Consider the following 22,892-nt stretch of genomic DNA (forward strand, 5'->3'; position numbering starts at 1 on the left):
AATTTTAGTTGGTTTCTTTATAGTGAGTTAGAGTTAGAGTTTTTAATTATAACTTGTATGCGATATGACGCATATAAAGGGACAAAAGAAAAGTTCGATAGTCCAAACTTACGCCTATTCTGTTTCTTACGCATCCCTATTTAGCAGCTGTCGCCTTGACCGGTTTTTCCTATCACAGAAGATAGTTAATAGTTTCTATGTATACACAATTATATAAATGACTCTCTGTATATATGTATATATATACAGAATACTATGTTCAAGTGTATGTGATTATGTACAAGTTGTATGTAAGTCTGTACTCGAGTTTGCGAGCATAAATGTGCCAGAATATGTGCGTTCATTTAACCAAGCGAGTATTTTGTGGATTTTTTTGTTGCGATTTATGTACACAACTGGTTTCCCGCACAGGAATGCTAAGGCTAATGCACATGCGTGCATCACGAGCACACACGCACACACGCACAAATACTCCTCAGGAAAATGAGTGTCCCAGCACGCTTCGGCCAACAGTGCGCCTGCGGGTAGGCAACACTAGTACAGCTATACTATTTAAATATACGTATATTACATATTAAGTGTGAATGTTTGTATGTATCTGAAATATAAGCACATTATATATATATGAGTATATATATATTTGTTATAAGTATATAAGCAAGTATCATATACATACCTATACAGCTTGGCCATTTTCTAGGTCAAACTTCATACTGTGGTGAAAAATTTTACTACATTCATACTTAAAAATGTTCTTACATATACATATGTATGTATAAGTATTTATATGTATACGAGTATGTATGCATGATAGCGCGGCATGTTTTTGCGGCAATTTCCGTCATTCAATAAAGTAGGACTAATGTGGAAAAATTAGAAGGGTGATAAACTTGGGTATTAAATTACGAAATTGGCAACAATTTCGAAATTATTTGAGATTATTGTTAGGGCAAAGCCGATTCTAGCTATGCCTAGCCTCATAAGCCCGAATCAACATGGTTTTATGAGTGGAAGGCCTACAGTGTCTAACGTTGCAAATTTTAATTAATTGATTTAAGGCTGGCTGTCAATTGGATGCCATCAGAGTTGAGTTTTGGATTGATTTTTATAAGGTCTGTCATGAAATATTACTGAGCAAATTAACTTATTTTTGATTCAAAACTTGGGTAACATTAGATTTATCTGGTAGATTATGTTCAGTTGCAAGTCCAACGTAGAGTATACAGGGTAAAGAAAGCGAATATAGCACTATACACGTGTAAGAGAATGTTAGGTAAAAAATAGGGTCTCCAACCAAAACTAACCAATTGGTCGTACGCAGCCATTAGAAGGCCAATACTAACATATGCGGCACTAGTCTGGTGGCTTGCAACAGAAAAGAAATACAACAAAACTAAACTGAATAAGATACAAAGAACAGCGTGTATCTTAACTTCAGGAGCGCTTATCACCAGTCCTACTGAAGTGCTCAATGTACTAACTCATCTGTTGCCATCAGATTTACACATTAAAATAATCGCTACATACAGCGCGGTGACACTCAGAGACATAGGAAGCTGGACAACAAGGTCGTACGGTCACAGTAAGATCCTTCTACAGGGAACCTCGCTGCTCAATAACAGATCAAACTACACTATCCGCGACCTTAACTTTAAGAAAGGCTTTACGGTGCGTTTTCCACCGAGAGCCGAATGGAGCAAAGGGAAGGTGAATGGAAGATACGATATCGAAATCTATACCGATGGTTCTAAGATGAACTGTGGTGTGGGAGCTGGCTTCCATTCGGAGCCGCTCAACCTATCTCAGTCAATTCGTCTTCCTGACTAATGACAGGCGGAACTTTTAGCGATCAGAGAAGCATGCAAATCACTAAAACTCTACAAGGAAGTTGGTGCAAGAGTAGCTATCTTCTCAGACAGTCAAGCAGCTATAAAGGCCTTAGACTCCAACTCCATTTCATCCAAACTAGTCTTACAGTGTAGAGAGGAGCTGGCTTGAAATCACTCTGATATGGGCTCCCGGTCATAGGAACATACGGGGTAATGAGATAGCGGATGAGCAAGTAAGGAAAGGTTCGACACTAGAAATAGCAGAGGCGGTGGCAGTCTCTACCCCACTCAACACAATAAAAGCATCCATTGCTTCACACTATCATGCTTTAGCCGAAAGAAGTTGGAAGCAACTAACTACATGTATAACAACAAAAAACACATGGCCGCCATACAAAATCCAAAGGACGAATGATCTGTTAGGATGCTCTCGGCCAAACATCTCACGCATCACTGCAACCCTTACAGGCCACTGGAAAGTAGCGGAAAGGAGGAAAAGGCTTTGAATTGGACTATGACGACCAAGAGTGTCTAATTAAATTTGTATTTACCGCTTCAAGCTACTAATGAAATTCGCAAGGTGTGTAATATGTAAATATGCTATATCCCGAGGTGTAGCAAAAAAGTAAGAGCCAAGATACCTCAATTTTAGCCCGATGAGAGCAGGGCTGCTGAGAAAAATGTGCTGAGATGATTCCACCTCACGCTCCAGACAGCTTTTGCAGAAAGGATTTGAAGCAATCCCAGCTATCACCGCATGAATATCTAACGGAAAATGCCTGGTAATTACACCAATCAAATTCAAAAGCTGTGGCTTTGCTAGCCCTAGAAGTTCACTCAAGCGCCTCTGATCTACCCGTGTGACTCATGCGATCTACCAGCGCTCATTAAATAGGCGCGAGGCCCATATTTCCAAGAGTAGATTCCATAGCCTTTGAGCTCTATAAGTTAATTTTTTAAATTCTAACTTTGAGATTTTATATCGATTTCCCAGTAAAAGGTTTTTAAGGGTTGGTTTAGATGTAAGGCGCTATCGAGGATCTAAAACATTGATTAAAGGAGTAAAGCCTTCATCATTCAATACACTGAATGATTGGAGATCTTTGGCTACCATCAGCGAAAGTGCAGCGCATATTTCCTTTTTACGCATACTTTCGGGTCGCATGTAATAAGATGCTTGAATACATTAAATCACTACATAAAATATGTCAACGCATTTTATTGCTTAAACCTTTGCGATAATGACGAGGAGAAATCTGATACAGACGTTTACTCACTCGTAATAGAACATCCTTTCGATGTCACATACATTGAGCATCGCTGCAGGTGCTCCCACAATTTGCTAGTATTTCGACTTGATTCGAAAGTATTTTTGCAGAATAAACAAATTGGATTCTGCCACTTAAACGAACCAACCATGAACAAATTGCTATGAATATATAATCCTTACGCCTTTGTGAAGTAAATCCAAAAAGCAGATATTTCATTTTGTTTTTGTTTGGTTTGGCGCGGTGTGCTGTCCCCTCTCCTATGGGTGCTGGCATTAAACTTCTTGCTAAAGAGCCTAGAGGAGAGAGGACAACACGTCGTAGCATATGCGGATGATGTTGCAATGGTAGTAAGAGGGAAATTTCCCAATACACTTAGAGAAGACATGCAAGATTTACTAATCATGGTTGAAAACTGGTCAAAGGCAAATGGGCTAAGCGTCAACCCCAATAAAACTGAACTCATCCTATTTACCAGGAAACATAAAATTCCCAATATAGCTCCCCCGACTCTAGGTGGAACGGCACTGTCATTTAGCGATGAAGCCCGCTACTTAGGTCTAATACTAGACAGAAAACTAAGTTGGAAGGCAAATGTCGAAGATAGAGTAAAAAGAGCGACAATAGGACTCTACTCTTGTAAACAGCTGATAGGACTAAGTTGGGGTCTTTCCCCATCTATCGTATATTGGCTTTACACAGCCATTGTCGGACCAATCCTAACATACGGCATACTAGTATGGTGACCGGCTTTAGATAATTTATATATTAAAGGAACCATGGTACATGCACAAATAATGGCCAATCTTTGCATCTGCAGGGACCTTAGAGGCACTAAATATTATGCTAAACCTTTTACGAATAGAGCAATTCGGTAAGCAAACAGCTGCTAAAGCAGCTCTCAGACTAAGAGAAATCGGCCTACTCAGAACGAACCAAAGAGGACACTCTTCAATTTTAGAAAAATTCCCCTGCATTCCTCGCACAACGGATTTCTGTAAGACCAAGGATATCAACTTAAATAAATCCTTCGTCATAGAATTTCCTTCCAAAGAGGAATGGGATGACGGGCTTATTGTTAAGAAAAATTATATAAACATCTACACAGATGGCTCAAAACTAGACAACAAAGTAGGTTGAGGGGTTTACTCCGATAAACTCGGAGTATGCCAATCATTTCGCCCACCTGATCATTGCAGTGTATTTCAGGCGGAAGTCACTGCCATAAAAGAGGGACTTACGGTAATAAAGATGAGAGTATTATCCACAAAAGCGCTTGAATCTAAAACACACTAGTTAAAAACAGTTTTAGAATGTTCTAAACTTCTAAACGACGTATCTAAGTGCTACAAAGTGCACCTTATGCCAGGCCACAGTAATATAGCAGGAAACTGCAAGGCGGCCTAACAGAGAAGCTATAAGAAAAATGATAGGGGTATTAACTGGCCATTGTTTAATAGGCAGCCACGCTAGAAGAGAAGGATTCCCGTACTTCGATTTCTGTAGAAGCTGTCTTAATACAGAAGAAGTGGAAACAGTCAGACACCTTTTATGAGAAGGCTGCGCACTCTTGATACAGCATTTTTAACCGATGTAGTGGACATAGCTCTGCTCGTTTATTAAAGTTACCGGATGGTTTGAGAAGGAACACGTAGGGTAAGGATCAGTGGTATCACAATGGACCTGCGAAAGATCTAAGTGTGTCTTTACGACAACCACCCAACCTACCTACCTGGTGAAAAATCGGAAATTTTAATATTAGTATTTTTTGGAAATGCTTACCATCTATGTATCGATAGTATCGTCGTCCACCTCTAATCGGTATACCATACTTTTATCGGCCATTGGTCGTAAGACGTTTTAATTAAATTTAAGGTTAATTCTAATTTTCTTTACTCTATTTGCAGCTTCTCAGCGCAACGACCAAGTGTAAAAAGCAATGTGCAGTGTGTATATGTGGACACGACATATCATAAATTACGTAAAGTGTCAATAAATGGATATAAATCTACGGAAAATATTAGCAACCACAAATCGATTTATGTGTGAGGAGAATAACTAAGTACAATATAAAATTCGAATATACATATACGCACACATACGTATATATGAATGCACATACGTGAGCCGTAGAACATTTGTGTGAAAATTTTGTAGCTTTTGCAGTTTTCTCGAAAACATGGCAAAAAAGCGAGTGTGCCAAGTGCTGACATCTAATTGGGATCGACACTCCAGTGATTGCTATATGGTGGCAAGCGGAAGTGCATAAAGAAAATAATTAAAATAGTGTAAGGTAATTTGATAGAAAATTGCACTCATATGCAATAATAATCGCAATATCTCTAACATATGTATGTATGTGGAAAATATAAAAAATATAAATAATTACCATATAAAAACACACCCAGTCAACTGAAGGTGTCTAATGAACATTTACCTTGGAAGGCGCAATGCAAAATATATTACAGCCGCTCAAGTGCAACAAACGCCAACCGCAACGCCACCCGCTGTGCAACTAAATACAGAAATTTCACAGTTCACTTGTTCGCATTTTTCGCCAGTTTGCATTGTTTGAATATTCGCGCAAAGCATTGCACACATTTAGCATTACGTATACGCACCGGTGAGCTTACAAAACGAATGGGCATTGCGTGTGAAGCGACGCGAGGTAGACAATAAAAAGTAATAATAATAAACAATAAAAACAATAAAACAAACAAAAAGCCAATAAAAGAGCAACAAAAGAGACGACAGCAAAAAGCTAAGGCGAACGACAAAAGAAAAAAAAAGCAACAACATTTGAGGTGAACAACAACACAAAGCATCATATATGTATGTATGTATTGAAAGTAGCAACTATTGTGAAAGGAAAAACAAATCATTATCAACACTTATACGCTTGATCTCCAAAATAATAATGCATATGCAGACAATACAACAATATAAGGTCATAAATAAAGTAAAAGCGTCAAAAGCAATTTGCTAAAACTATAAAAACGCGTATCGCTTGCACTTAAGCGCCAGCTGACAGGAAAAAAGCACAAAAAATACTGTTTAGGGTTGTAGTGCAACCATTTAAATTATCAAAAACCAAACAATAAAAACAAAACAAAAAAAAACTGTGCACATTTACACGCTTTGCAACACATACAAGCGCCGTCTACTGACGCTACTTCACAATGGAACGCAAAAATATTGGCGCTTGGGCGCTGTGTTTGTTCGTTTTGGTATTTAAAATCAACGTTTTTGCTGTGGTCGCCGATCAGGATGAGGATATACCACATAATGAGTAAGTTCGTAATAACTGCATATTGTTATAATACATAATAATGATTTATTAATTGACTAGCTGGTCATTTTATATTCGCAGTTTGTTTGCCTAATTTCTAAAACACTGAAAAATATATTATTTTCTAGCTACATGATATATTATAATTTAACAATTTGTATTGTTGATGGAGGTAGGGCAGAAATTTGTAGAGAATATGATTGAAATTGTTATTATATTTTGCAATACACCGCAAATTAAACGAACAATGCCAACTAAGGCCAAGCGTTTCAACCTGATCAATCTGCGTGTCTGATAAGTTGGTTATTGCCAAAGCTAGTTACTACGTTTTTAAATATTGCTGTGTTAGCATAAATCCGTCGTACCGAGTGTGTGCACGATTTAGAGTTACGAGTAGATTAAATAGCAGCATAGCCACTCGAGTTTGGTGCACCTACTTGCATAGATGATTACAAAAACGAAACCGGCTATGAGTTCAGTGATGGGACTGATTATTAAAGTAATGGACACAGGCAGAAAAAAGATGGCCTAATTTTTATGGGTTTTTCAAATAGCTGTATCTCAGTTAAACAACATCAGGTCATGCGAGAAGTCAGTAATGTTGTACGGAAGCGAAACACCATTACACAGAGGCTACAATCTTTCGTCTACATACTATCTGAAGAATATTCTGCCCGAACAGAATCAGCAACGAAGCGCTGTAGAGATCAACGAGTTAAGAACTCATCCTGTGGAAAATCAAGCGCAGAAAGTGGTCACATGCTTAGAAAACCGCCAGATAGCCCCTCGAGAATGGCACTGGACTGGAACCCGATAGGCACAGAAGTCACCTTCCGCCAAAGAATAATTGGAGAAGGTCGATATTTTTTCTTCACCCCCTTCTTTTTTCTCTCTTGCGGTATCACAAAGCATGAACCAAACTTCTTTCGTCCACGTGGGCCTACTCTCTGGGCAAGCATCACTACCTAACCTAACCTTGGCTTAAATTAAAAAAAAAAATTCTTTAATTAAAAAAAATTCATTACGCAAAAAAAAGATACAAGTATATATATAGTACGTGCTTATGTAAGAAAGATTATGGGGCATGAAGTTTTATAACTCCAATTTTTTTTAAATAATGTTTTTTTTTTATTTAAAAAAATTTTTTTTTTAAATAATTTTAGTTATATTAAGAAGCTAAACAATTTTTGTCATAATTACACAAAGAATACGAAAATATGATGTATTTAGTTCTTTTTATTAATATTTTTATTGTTAGGGGATATTTAGAAATAAATAGAAAATTAAACTACTTAGCCGAACTAGAGCTTATACTGAACCAGAGCTTCATATGCATTATAGTAGGATATCAGTAATATCAGCACTGTTTTTCATCTATTTTACAAATAACGTACGAGATTTTCTATTTTTATATTCCTTTAAACGTGGCAAGTTTCCTTATTTACTTTTTTTAAGAACCTTGAGCGGTTAATATAATAGATACTAATATTGCTCGGTTTAATAAAATGTAACGATTTCTAAGTCCAATTTAAGTTACGTTTTATGTCAATATCGAATGCCAAGTATGCCTATGCGGCATATACCACACCATACATATGGTATGTACTTGAAATATTGAAGGTTGGGTTAGGCTAGCCAGGATGCTTGTCTAAGACATATCTGCATTTGATTTCTACCCCCCTAGCCAAGTGGTGGCCGCCGTAGCCGAATGGGTTGGTGCGTGATTACCATTCGGAGTTCACAGAGAGGTCGTTGGTTCGAATCTCGGTGAAAGCAAAATTAATAAAAAAAAAACATTTTTCTAATAGCGGTCGCCCCTCGGCAGGCAATGGCAAACCTCTGAGTGTATTTCTGCCATGAAAAAGCTCCTCATAAAAATATCTGCCGTTCGGAGTCGGCTTGAAACTGTAGGTCCCTCCATTTGTGGAACAACATCAAGACGCACACCACAAATAGGAGGAGGAGCTGGGCCAAACACCTAACAGAAGTGTATGCGCCAATTATTTATTTTTTATTAACCAAGTTGCTTAAACCACTTAGACCTTTTTTGGAAGGCAACTAATCCCTCCAGTGAGATATTTTTCCAATTTTTCCTGGTCTTCAAAGAAATACTCGCCAAGTTATTTGGTACTGCTTCTTTGTAATGCAGGTCATTTACAGATGAGGTGCTGTACCGACGCAATTTCTTCTTCATCTTCACAACTCCTGCAGAAGTTATTGTGAGGTACACCCATTCTAGTGGCTAAGGTGCCAATAGTGCAGTGACCCTTTATGACAACTGTGGGGACGCTGGTAGTTGATCTGTCGATCCAAGCAGACACTTTTTCTTTTTCAGATTCAGTTTTGGCCAGAGCGCTTTGGAGACACTGCGGTAGGTAGTCAGATACTGCCTTCTATCGGTTTCCGCGATTACGCTCAAGTCATTCACAGTTTACAGTTCGTTTAGAGGAATGCTAAAGTCCTCTACCACTCGCTGAAGGTTAAACTCAGTGTCTTGCCTTGTACTCTCATCTGCTCTGAAATATAGAAAGAAAAATTGGAAGTAAAGTATAATACATTTTACGTATATTTAAAATGAAGTGAATCATTCTTGGGTATTCCTAACTTTCACTCCGTAATTTGAGGAGAATAAAGTGGGGGGAAAATAAATGAGAAGCACGAAAAACAAAGTTTATGAATAATTAAGTTTGTCTTACCTTTAATTTGCACTGTTATTAACATGAAAATAGGGAATTTTTAATTTCCCATTTAAACTTAAACAAAGCTTAAACCAAGATTTAGTTAGACTTACGCAAAGTTCAGAGCTATTCAAAACAACATTTGCCTTATACAAAGTGGCACAAAATTAATCACGCTATCGGAATTTTTGCAATTTTTGAAAGTGGCGACGTACGTCAATTAGATCTGACAATTGTGAACTGCAGTGTACAAAAGTAAAGCCCGAAATAAAGATTTCCATCACTCAAAATCATATTTTTTATTTAGTAAAAAAGTTATATAGTTACAAAAATTGTAATTAAAAACTGTATTAATAGCGCAAACATTTAAAATTATACTTCAACGGGTGGAAAGTGCTAAGTCGACTTAAGTTGCTTTGTCAAAAGTTCACAGATTTGTATTCACGTAAATTATGTCACACGTTGACTTTCCTGTATCAGTTCAATAGCTCAGAAAGTGAAAGATGAACATTGACTATATAGGTACATATGTATGTGTGTGTATTTTCGCTGACTCTCGGCCTATAGTATGTGACAGATTTTTAAAATAGACAAAAGACACGGAGCGCAGAGAAAGGAAAATAATGAATTAGAAGAATTATTAAGATGACAGCGAAAGTAATAATATGATGAGCAGCAGTGCTGAGAGGGAGGATTGAAAGAATTGTGACTTGTGTGCATATAGATATATATGTATATACATAGGTATGCATGTGTGAAAGTAGTAGTATGTCCATATGCATGTAGAACAGTAAAGAGAATTTGGGGCTCAGACCAGTCAACCTCACTGAAATACGGCCATAATTAGTGACAAGTGTATTAAGGCTGTTTGCAGATTATGTGCATATGCATATAAATATGTACATATGTATGTAGCTGCTATGTTTTCTTCTTTGTTAGCCGTAGCAATGACTTATGAGCACATACTTTCACTTGAAGGATGTTTTCAGAGCATACAAAGGCATTTTGCTATGCATGAGTGAACGCATACTTATGCAGTATATATGGATGTGTGTGGAATATGTGTATGTAAATACTTATATAAATGTATATTTGACTTTTTCTGTTTATAAATCTTTTGAGCATATTTCCATCATATGTACATATGTATAGACGAATATATGTAAAATAAAAGGCTTTCTTGTCCTTCTTACCAAACACGTATCTACGTATGTAAACTTCTTTGTGTGTTCTCGTCATTGCCACCACTTAGTCGGCCAGCTAATTTGGTCGCGTTGTTTATGTACTGGCAGCCAGATGCCATCACTTTGAAGCTATCTGGCATTACTATACGGTAGTAGACATACACAGTCTTAAGGAATGATGATCCAAAAGTATTCGCTTCAGAGCGTCCTCGCGTTGGGGTGTCAGGTATAACTTCTAACACCGATTCCGAATAACACGATGCTACAAAATTCTGTTTTTTTTTTAATAAACAATTTTAAATTTGTATTTAGTGGTATACATATAATGCTTATTCGAGATTTGACACTGAGTACCATAAATTCGTACCAAGTAAAGTTTGCAATTTAAGGTGGGAGCCGCATGTAGAAGCCTCAAAATCGGTCATTTTTAAACATATTTTTAAAGGTGATAAAAAAAATTATATTATTTTGAAGCTTTAACACACCTGTATTTAACCTTTCGAGAGTACAAAAAAAATTTTTATTTTTTTTTTTTTCAAAATGGCGGCTCAGAATCATTTCTTGTCGGCTGCCTACAGCGCGAGGCCCCAAACTGCTCTATTTATTACTCTTAGTCTATCGATCTGAAACAAAAAAACAAAATTGTTTTTTTATAACATATTAACGGAAAGGATGAACCTATAAAATTAAAAAACAAGTATGAAATTAATTTTAAAAGAAAAAAAGTCAGAATTTAGGGCTATTTTATTGACATTTTTAACACTCAAAAAGTAATTTATCAACGCGATAACTTTATGAGTTACAACACGAGCAGTTTTTAAAAAAGTGGTTTCGAGATAAATGAGTTTAAAGTTTGTAGTACAGGAGCACGCGGACCGCTCTCTACCTAGTTATTAGGTTGTAGAAGCTATAATATTGAAAATTTCGGCTTGAAAATTTCACAGTATATTCTTAACCCTTTCATCCCGAGTGGTACACATATTGACAAAGTCTCTTTTACTCCAGGACGAAAATGAAAAAGAGAACGTTGAGCCAAAAGGAGCTAGAAAGCATGATTACAAGAATGTCAGATTTTTCTGGGGATTTATCAGACGACTGCGAACCAAGCGGAGATGAAACAGATTCTTCATCTCATGAAAGTGACGACGAAATGGACCTTGAAACAAAAAGTGAGAGCGACCACAACCAAATTGATTTTGAGCAGCCTTCAACATCTGAGTCGGCACAGCGGGCTCTGCAGCAATTCTGAAAATCAGCCACTGAATCTGAGCCTGAATTTGTTTATAATAATCGTATTCTTGATATTCTTAGATGCCTAGCGACTCATTTAGTACTGCCAAAATTATTCCCCCAGAAAGGCCCTGTGAAATATTGACCAATATCTCAAAGCAATCCACTGTATTGGAGATTTTCCATAAAATGTTCCCTCATTCCTTATGTTTACACATTGTACTTTGTACTAATCAGCGTTTGGAGTTATTTAACCAAACAAGAGGCAAACACCTGAAATTGATAAAGCTTACCGATAAGGGGGAATTCCAAAAAATTTTGGGCTGTATGCTCATCAAGTCGTACAATAAACTACCAGTGCTAAAGCACTATTGGAGTCAAAAAGAATCCATTGACAATCGAACTATTGAAAGCTGTATTTCTCGTGACAGATATATGGTCCTTACTTCCAAATTATACTTTTCAGCACCTAGTAAGCCTCAAAATGCATCAAAATCTAACAATGTCGATGACTTAATTTCTTGTTTGAAGCAGACTTTTAGTAAATGTCGCCAAGACAGTCCACATCAAAGTATATCAAAGTAGTGATTAAATTCAAGGGCCGTTCCTCACTCAAGCAATATATGCCCTTGAAGCCAGTCAAACGTGGTATCAAACTATGGTTACGTTGTGATGCTGATTCTGGATATACATATGACCTTAATGTGTACGTTGGTAAAGGTTCAGAATCAAGTGTTGATTCATTAACTCTTGGAGAAAGAGCTGTGAAGACATTAGCTTCTACAATAAAGGCTCCTGATGAAGTTCTATGCTTTGATCGCTTTTTTACAAGTGTAAATTTATTGGAAACTATTAGCTTTGCTGCTGTTGGCACTTGCATGGCTAACCGCAAAAATGTTCCAGCAATGCCAGGAAAACTTAAACGGGGAGAAGCACTATTTCGGTGTACTGATACGGGACTTATGTGTACAAAGTGGCAAGACACAAAAGAAGTTAATGACTAATTGTCATAAGCCTAATATGACTAAAATTTCAAAAAAAGACCAGTCAAATGGAAATAGACTGCCCCGAAGCAATTGCATTCTATCGACAGAAAATGGGCGGAGTTGATCGGGCTGATCAATTCATAAGTCTCTACAATCATGATAGAAAGTCTACCAAATGGTGGAAGAAAGTCTTTTATATTTCTCTTGGTATGTGTACAACCAACGGGATACTTTACAAACATTTGAGGCGTAAAAATGAGAAAGTTCCATATCTTACATATGTTGGGAATCCTGCTGAAGAACTGATTGTAGAAGGGACGAAGACTACAGGATTGCCATTACTAAGAAGAGGTACTCTTCCCAAGAAGAGAAAACATTTTGGCTCATCATTAAATCTACCTGTCGATGGTGCTACAAGAAGACGTTGTAGTCGTTGTGCGTTAGTAAAAATTCAAAAGAGAACAAAAACTATGGGCGAAGAGAGTGTAATGTTCCATTGTGTAAAGATTGTTTCAAGCTTTATCACCCAAAATAAATGATATTATATTTCTTTATATTATAGCGATAACACTTAGAATACAAGGTAACTTGTTGTACCTGTTGGTACATACGTATGTGTACCGGTTAAAACCCCTAGTGGTACATATGTGTACCACACCTTTTCCTCCCTCCACGGCCTCCCACAAATAAATTTCTTGGCTTTTTCGTCTGAAATAGTGTATATTAATCGAACATAGGCTTTTAAGGTAATTATTTTTGTTGGATATATAATACGAAATTCGAATTCAGGGACGAAAGGGTTAAGATACTATATTTTCAGATTATCGAAAAAAATCGATTTTTTGAGGCTTCTACATGAGGCTCCCCCCTTAACATGTATTTGCTCTTCTTCTTCTTCTTGATTGGCGCGCTTGATTGGTAAGCGATTTTGGCCGAGTTTGATAGGGCGCGCCAGCTTTTTCTGCAAACCGGCCAGTTGGACACAGCTAGTGGAGCCACGTCCTCCTCCACCCGATTTTTCTAACACAGCGGAGGTCTTCCGCTTTTGCTGCTACGCCCAGCTGGTACCGTATCGAATACTTTCAGAGGCCGAGCATTTTTATGTGTACTTCCTTTAACCGCTATTAAATCGTTCCCTACGGCTTCTTAATCTTCGAAAATTTCTTCAAAACTTTCAACTTTTTAACCAGAGTTTTAAGAATTTTTTATAATATAAATTTATAATCTAATCTTAAAATGCAATGCTAAGAAATATTGAAAGTGAGGACAGTATAAGTTTCATGAAACTAAAAAAAAACAAAAAATTTAATTCCGCATTTAGAACTTTCATCTCTCCTGTTTCCGCTACCAAACTATTTAACTGGACAAAAACTTCCAACATCATCCTCACATATAGAGATTAAAAGTAGTCGATACTAAACCCTGCGGGATTCGTCTTTTCTTTACAATTAAAATCTCACTAAAATCGGTTAGCCTTATTTAAAGAATACAAAAAAATGCAAAAAATCATGTGAGATTGGCAGATGGTGATTCGACTGGAGTTTTCTAATGAAAAAAGTTAGCGGAGGTCATGCGGGTTCTTAATATCTATTTCATTTCCATTGAGAAGGACTGCTTCAATATTTTAGAATTGAAGTGCACCTTGAGACCACCGGTATGACCAATATTACCTTCAGCTATTTTTTTTTTCGTCGACATCTTTCGGAAACGGGATTAAGATTTTTTTCGCATTAAAACTAATTTTATTGGCTTAAGCGCATTGGTGCCACATACTACAGATGTTTCAAAACACGTGCCTAGTTATTGTGATAAAATAAAAATGTAAAAATTGAGACTTTTTCAGGTTTCACTTCGGCTCTGAAGAATTATATGTGAAGTAATACATAGGGTTTTCTAATAACAGGTGTTATTGGTGAATGGATTGCGCTATCGATAGATGATTCACGATTTTTATGGGCGGAATTGGATGGTATTGATCTGGATAACGTTTTTTCAACAAGACGGCGCTACGTGCCACACAAGCAACGACACCATTGATCTTTTACGAACCGTATTATCTCTCGAAGAGGTGATCACAATTGGCCACCGAGATCTTGTGATTTAACACCTTGTGACTTTTTTCTTTGGTGCCACTTAAAAGGAAGGTCTACACCAAGAGCCCAGGATCGGTTCAAGACCTCAAAGATGGAATTCGTAAGGCTATCGAGAACATAGGGCCGTATAGGCCACTTTGGAATTCGGTTATGGAAAATTTCATGAAAAGGATATTGTCCTGTAAGCGTGGTCGTGGTGGTCATTTGCCTGATGTTATTTTCCACTTTTAACGGCATGCCTTCCTCTTTATAATGAAATAAACATCCGATCTACTACAAACATTTTATTTTATAAGTTTATATGATAAAACCTGAAGTTATCGCTATTAAAAAGTGGTTGGTATGATATCTGAAGTTTAGAGAAATTGGAAAAATAGATATTAGTAACAAGTAAAGAGCAAAGTATATAGAGCAAAGAGAGAGAATTGACGGTTGAGAATTGTCCATGAGCTACGATGGTTAAAATCCTAAAAAAATTTCCAAATGGAGATCTTGAAGGTTTTTAAACATTTTTAACCATAAATTTAAAAAAGGGGTTATATATTAATTAGTATTTCTGATCGTAGTTCTTGTTATATAAATTTTTATTCACAATAAGCTGTACAAATTTTAGTCCGATCGAATTAATATTTTCTTCTGCATCATGTCAAGCAGGTTGCAAAACTTGTATTCGAAGAAAGCGCGTTTCAAGTTGAAATAGCAGGTGGCGCAAAAGTAACCTTCCGATGTTTTTTGGCTGTAATTAAAAAAAAAATGAAAAACTTTGATTCTTCTTGTGGATTATTTTTATTTGGTCCTTTAATTTTTTTTACATCAAGTCGAGAATATGATGTCATGTAAATGGGCGCCGCCACAGTTGATTGCCATTTGAGCCCTTTTAATGGCATTTTCCATCACTTTGGCCAAAACTTCCGGCGATAGGTCCTCATATTCTTGACGGATATTGTCTTTAAGAGCCGCAAAAGTCTGAGGCTTGTTGACATAAACCCGCGACTTCAAAAAGCCCCACAAAAAGAAGTCTGGAGCGGTCAAATCAGGCGATCTTGCTGGCCAGTGCAAATCGCCAAAACGGGAGATTAGGCGCCCGGGAAATGCATCCTTCAGCATATCGGTTGTGGCACGTGCAGTGTGTGCCGTTGCACCGTCCTGTTGGAACCACATGTTTTCCAATCCCAATTCATAAAGTTGCGGCAAAAAGAACTCGTTGATCATTGCTCTGTAGAGCTCACCATTTACAGTAACCGTTTGGCCCGCGACGTCTTCGAAGAAAAAAGTCCGATGACTCCTCTAGCGAAAACAGCACACCATACAGTGACTTTGAGCAGGTGTAATGGCTCTTCGTGGGTTACACGCGGATTTTCAGTGCCCCAGAAGCGTAAATTTTGCTTATTTACGTACCCGCTAAGATGGAAATGGGCCTTACTCATGATTATTTTTGATGAAAAATCATCTTCCTCTTGGTGGTGATTAAGGGTGGCTTGAGCGTATGTTAGACGCAATTGGCGGTCAGCAGCTAACAGTTGATGCACCGTCTGGATTTTGTACGGAAACATCATCAAATCTTGTACCAAAATTCGATGTAAAGACCGTCGACTAATACCCATTTGCGTGGCACGTCGTCTGGTCGATGTCGACGGCGCTTCCATGACATCCTCGGCTACAGCAGCAATATTCTCTGCAGAACGGCTACTCCGGGGTCTGCCACGCCTGGCAGCATCTCGTGTTGTGCCAGTCTCTTCGAGGCGAGCGGCTAAACGTCGCAGTGTTTCACCAGTTAGCGTTGACACGTTGTGCCAAAGTCACCAACCGATTATTAGTCAAATAAATAGTCAGCAATATTCCGCGTTCTGGAGCAGTGTAGCGTAACATTGTTTATTAACGTGTATTTTGCATGTGTTTACTACACAAATGTCAAAACAGAACTGGCATTAGGGGCATATCGCAAAATTTATAGCATTTTCTGATAGGAGGATTACTTTAGCGCCACCTGCTACAAGATCTGAGTGTTTGGGACTCTTTTTCGGCTTGTACTCGACCTTTGCTACCAAAATCTAGTTTTCCCCAAAAATTCGACAAATGTTTACCATAAGAATTTGAACTTTTTTGAATATCGATTTTCTGAAAATTTTCATTTCTTCCTTAACGGTCAACATAGGCTTTGTTTTGTGAAAAAATTACAGTATTATAAATAATTATTTCAATTAGAGAGGTGGAGACCTTTTTTCTTGTGATTAAGTAAAGCGAGTAGTACCTGAGCAGAGTCATGGATACACAAATATTGAGGGACAGTATATATTCTATAATGTGGTGGCATTTTTGGTAAGTCTAACGAAGTTAAGCTCGGCCAAAATCGCGTAAGCGGTTATAGCACCAATTAAGAAGAAGAAGACGAAGAAAAACGAACTAAAAACTTCAACCGAATAAAAAAAAATTTAAAAGAACTAATTCTTCTGCCTTCATAATGCTATCAAGTGATCATTCATATCATCCGGAGAATCACAATGAGAACTGAATTTCATTACTTATCCGAAGTTCATGCTCGCCACTGTACTAATACATATGCAAGTGTGTTTCCCATATCTTTTGCAAAATATATGCAATTGTCGTAAATTTGTTGCGCGTGCAAGCGTATCTAATGGATTCATAATAGGATTTCGCATTTTTCCGCTCTTGCGCTCCCATTCACACGTACAGACGAGAATGTTCCAGCAAGCATTCGTAAGAGTTAATGTCGTAATTTTTTGAAGGCCTTAATTAACACTAAGCAGCAAATGTGAAGAAAATGCTTTTAACTTAAGTATGCGTAATGCTAAAATATAGAAAAAGGAGGGCGAGGAGATGCCTAGTGCGAAAGAGTTTAAAGGAGCACCAGAAGGTGTAGTGACTGCTGCTCCTGTTGCTGCTGCTACTGATTTCAAGCTTACGCGTATCAACTGAATATATTTGTGCGTCTGCTCCGTGCCTGCAATATTCGTTTTATTCTGTTTCTTATTGAAATTAGCAGTTGGTTGTTGTAGCTCCATTTTCAGGCACGCAAACAACCAGCCAACTAGTTATCGGGCACAATCACCCTGCCATCCTGGCACCTTAGTCCTAGTTTTTCTTAATGGCTGCTCGCAGCAAAACTTTTCGTGCCGTCGAATGCAATTTAAATAAGTAGTGAAAGACACAGAAAGAAACAAATAAGCAAAATAAATAAATAATTGAAAGAAGAAAATGCTAAAGGAAACAAAAAAAAAAATGAAACTTAATAAAATTAAAAATAGAGCGCACAAAGCCTTACTAAAAGTAGTAAAGTGTATATATTTTCGTTTTATCAAATAAAAGTAAATACCAAACCTACTTACTATTGAAAAAGAATTCAATTACTTCAATTATATGCGCGTCAGTGCCAGCGCATAATGCATTTGCAGACTTCGTCAATGCACAGTGGGAAGGTTTCATACAAATTTTTGAAATTTTTCACGTGCGAATCATATACTTATATTCGGTAAGCGATATGTATACAGTGGCTCCATAAAGAGCTCGAACACTTAAGTGATATGGTTTTAAATTAAAAAATATATGTAAAATGCAAATCTAATGCGCTTATATGTCACATTTATTTTCGTAAATAAGCTTCAATTAATAATCTTACAAACATAAAAACTTAACCAAATATATGACAAAACAGAAGTTGAATATTTATAGAAAGCAGACTCTTTTTTTCCCTGTTCTCTCCTCTCGGGAGCATAGGGCTTCGACAAGACTCAATCTTGCGTTAGTTTCGTTGATCTATTTTGATTTCGGGGTAGGTGATAAGCCTGCCGCTACCATTCCTTAATAGTGGGAATGCCCACCTGTCGTTGCTTAGGAACAACGCCTTCTTACTGCTTAGAGCACCCTCTGTGTTTCACATTTTTCTGCCAAAAAGATAGCACGGATGGTTGAGTACTTCGCTAAATTTGGTGTGTCTGCGCTATTACCGCCGTTACCCGCCTAAAGTAGTGTTAGGCAAATAAAACTTAAGAAAAAACAATAGAATTAATATTTAATCGGCAAACCTTTATTTTTGCTCACATCATTTAGTCTTCTTGGCATGAACTCGACCAGCTTCTTACATGTCAAAGGATCTATTTTTCCCCATTTTCTTCTTTAATAGCATCTTCTAGGTCTTTCTTGTTCCTAATAACACGTTTTTCAGTTGGTTTTCCAAATGAGGCCACAGATGTTCAATTACATTGATGTCTGGAGATTGCGGAGGTGTTTCATGTACTTTAGGGCAGTTGTACATAAGTCATAGACGGACGTCGAGTGTCTTATTCTTGAGATCGTTGTCTTGATAGTACTGGAAATTGTCCTTAATTCCCAACTTTTCAGTACTTTGTACCAAATTTCTTTCATAATTTTTAGGTATTGTTTGTTGTCCATATTACCGTTAGTAAAGCAAAAATTTCCAGTACCAGCAGCAGGCATGTTTAACTGCCGGACGTAAGTTTTTTTCCAACAACTTTTTATTAGGTCTTCTCCACATATACGATTGTCCATCGGACCTAAATAGGTTAAACTTGCTTTCATCTGCAAATCAAACGTGCTTCCAGCACTCGAAATCCTTATCCTCATGACGCTTTGCGCATTTTATTCTCTTGTGTCGGTTAATCTCGTTGATGAAAGGTTTTTTTTCGCGCAACTCTTCCATCATAATTACTCTTTCGCAACACTATACGTAAACTTTCCGGATTTCTGTTAATATTAAGGTGTTGGGTGACTTCTATTCCGAGCATAGGAGCGCTTAAATTTGGATTTTACTTAATTTGTTGCCCTATCCACCATTCATCTGCTCTCAAAAACAATTTTGGTCGTCCCGATTTCTTCTTATTTTTCACGGATTTTGTTGATCTGAAACGTTTTATCAATATTATTAGTTTAGGTTCCTGGACGTGAGGATATGAGATAAGTAATTGCTTATCATCTAGCTGAAACCTTTCTCTACCTGGTTTTGAGCTTTTTGTGGACTTACAAAAGGAGAAGAAATTCTGGCAAAATTCTCTCGGTGAGAGACAAGCCAAACAATTCCTAATACCGAACAGAAGAATTACTGATAAGCTACTTTTGCTCAGCAGGTCACTCATAAGACTTTTAACTGGTTACTTTGCAGGCCACTGTAGCCTGAAATATCACTTAAATAAAATTGGTCTCTCTAAGGCCATCATCTGCCCATTCTGTGAAATAGATACAAGAAAATGGGGAGCACATTCTTTGAGAATGTCCTGCACTAGGCAGAAAAAGGCTACATCATCTTGCTGGTTTTACCGTGCATCCGTATACATATTTATAAATTATGGCATATTTTTTAAAAATCCTTAAAATATAGGGAACTCATTAGGCTTTGGCCAATAGATCTCTGTTGATTCAAGTGCCTCGCAGCCTAATAATTACAACAACAGTTTCGACTAACATTCTTCTGCTTATTTGGCGCTAGAACCGTTTGAGAGTTGTGGCCAAGATCAACCAATATCGTATTTGTCTTTGCAAACTTCTGCCACCTGGTCCTAACAAGTGCAGAGAGGTTTTTCTGCACATGATCCTTCCTTGGGCGTGCTAGCTTCCAGCAACGGATACCGAATCGAATGATCTCAGTTCATCATTCCATCTTCGCGTTAACCGGCACGCACGCAAATGGAACCATAAATCTTACGAATAGTAGCTCTCTATAACGCCCCTAAAGCATTTTTATTCTTATTAGGCGTGGACGATGCCTCTGTGTCTCATAAAAGGACAGGTATAATTAGAATTTTATAAGTCGTGATTATTGTTCGAAAAGAGAGGGGGTTTTCAATTGCCTACCGAGCCGTTGTAGCCGGTCTCAGTGCATCATTCCATTTTCGTTAGTATTCCTCCTCTATATAAGCGGAACCATAACTCTTGCGGGTAATAGTTCTCTCGAATGCTCCTAAAATATTATTACTTATTTTAGGCGATGTCTCTGTGCCACATAAAGAACGGGTATAAGGAATATTTTATAGACCGTTGTTCGACAAGATAGGGGATTTTCCATTGCACACCGAACCGCAAGTAGCAGCTGTTGGCAAGAGTTATTCTGTGTTTGACTTGTTGGTCGATATCATCATCATCTTCAGCATTACAGTCATTGCTTCTGCAACTACAGGTCTCCACTTCTATCGATCCTCTACTACATCTTTTCAATTTGTGATTCGCAATTTCCGCAGGTCACCTGTGACCTCATCACTCCAACGTTTGATTAACCTCCGTCGTTCTCTGCGTCCAATCGGTTATCTGTGGAACGCTATGCTGGCAGCTCTGTTTTTGGGCATTCTATGCGTATTCCCTTACCATCTTACTCTTTGACTTTTAAAGAAACGTATGGCATTTTCATGGTATTACAATGAATAGAGCTCGTATTTATTTCTGATTCGGTGTGGCATGTGGATCCAGTCGTAAGGGACCATATATTTTTCGTAGTGCCTCGTTTTCACATCCCTGTTTTTCAGTGTAACTAGTATCTTAAGTACCATCCTCGTTGCTGTTTGTTATTATGGGCGTCATTAGAGCTCACCTTTTGAGCTCTTTATTGTTTGAAAATTTTCATTAAGTGTAATAGGCTGGGTCACTGTGATATATGTATATTTGTTATATAATTATGATTCGCGCTTCCATCGTTTGTTATTTCTTTGAATGTTTGCTTTTGCTAGTCTAGGGTCGACAGTATTAGCAAACACATTTTCATTTTGGTATTTCCTGTCCAGAGCGAAATCCGAACTCGGTCACAACCGAATGGTAGTCGTACACCGATCCGCTTGGCTACGTCGACCGCCAGGTCGACCTGGATTCTAGGGGAAGTAATTCCTTCAGAACTATAAAGCTATCTCGTCTAACCTTATCTAGTCTTAAAATATGGAGCGATGCCACTTATAAAGGGTGATTACATTGGAGGTAATTTTTCCAATAGGGGTTTTTGGACCGATCACGTGTTTCAGTATTCATCGACATTTCATCATGGAAAGTCTTACGGCTCAACAACGTTTACAAATCGAACGATTGTATCACGAAAATCAACGCTTATTACTTATGGCTTACAAAACCGTTCAGCGATGAGTCCCATTTTCGGCTTAATGGCTACGTCAATAAGCAAAATTGTCATATTTCCGCTGAAAAGCTCGGGTTGCTCATCAAGAACAGCCATTAAAAACAATCGTTTGGTGAGGCCTATGGGATGGAGGAATCATTGGTCCATATTTCTTCAAAGACGAGGCTGTCGCCAATGTAATAGTGAATGACAAACACTATGTCGGCATAATAAACGGCTTTTTGATACCGGAAATTGAAGCCCGTGATCTCCATAATATTTGGTTCCAAAAAGACTACGCTAGCGCTACTTCCGATGCAGCCCGTGAAACAATGGATTTACTTCGTCGTCGTTTCGGTGAACAATTTATCTCTCTCTCGGCCCAATGGATTCACCACTAAGATCGTGTGATCTCACACTTTGGGCTTTTATTTGTGGGAGTATGTAAAGTCTAAATGTTTTGTGGATAAACCAGCTTCGATTGAAGCATTGGAAGTTAATAGTACTAAAGTTATTCACGAGATACCGATGGAAGTTCTTCAGCGAGTTATTTACGGATGGTTGAATTACGGCGTAGTCACGACCAACATTTGAAAGGCATTATCTTGAAAAAAATAAATTTAATCAATGGTTCTACGCAAAAATAATAAAGATTGTCCAGTGAAATATTTTTCTTGTTTTATTTCAATTGAAAATCCGATACCTCTAAATTAATCATCCTTTATAAGATTGTACCGAATTTGCTCGAATCAGCAGCTCCAATGGTTGAGATGCAAAATACGAAAAAGGGCTAACATGATTTAATAAAAAAATTAATTTTGATTGAAGACAACAGAAACGGGCAAAATCTTTGTCCTTACTAAAAATACTTCAGAAAGAATGAAAAAAATAGCCACGTAATAATTTTTTCCTACAAAATGCTTAAAACCCATGTGAAGTGTTTAATTAAAATTAAATTAATAACATTTCTCTAGGAAAATTTTAGTTTTTGGCTGTATCTCACGGCGCTCTAAGACAATATTTCCATTTGGGCAACACAACACTCCCAGTGTAGCAAAGATTTCCAATATTTCTCATTAATGCCCAATGACAAAGTAGAGGTATTATAATGATTGACAGTCAAGATTTTGAGTAGGAAAAAGCTGCTGCTATCAAAATAAAGTATGATTCAAAAATATGTGCATCTGTATTTGAATCACATATTTCATTATGCTCATACAACTCCCAGTTTAAAGTGAAAAGTTAGAAGCGCTGAGGTGAAAATTCAAT

At 37.5% G+C, this 22,892-nt stretch overlaps 1 protein-coding gene across 5 annotated transcripts in view; it reads left to right on the forward strand.

Annotated features, from left to right (window-relative positions):
* The window catches only part of LOC129248174 (voltage-dependent calcium channel subunit alpha-2/delta-4), a 169,519-nt gene that overhangs the window by 19,783 nt on the left and 126,844 nt on the right, over positions 1–22,892 (forward strand). For 3 of the 5 annotated variants that reach the window (XM_054887631.1, XM_054887635.1, XM_054887634.1), the window contains exon 2: positions 5,005–6,386. In XM_054887631.1, the coding sequence (XP_054743606.1) occupies positions 6,277–6,386 (110 nt within the window). In that variant the 5' untranslated portion in view covers positions 5,005–6,276. The remainder of the gene's footprint in view (positions 1–5,004; positions 6,387–22,892) is intronic. The other 2 variants (XM_054887632.1, XM_054887633.1) reach the window with 2 other exon arrangements.

Source organism: Anastrepha obliqua, chromosome 5 (assembly GCF_027943255.1).
Source record: "Anastrepha obliqua isolate idAnaObli1 chromosome 5, idAnaObli1_1.0, whole genome shotgun sequence".
Classification (NCBI taxonomy): domain Eukaryota; kingdom Metazoa; phylum Arthropoda; class Insecta; order Diptera; family Tephritidae; genus Anastrepha; species Anastrepha obliqua.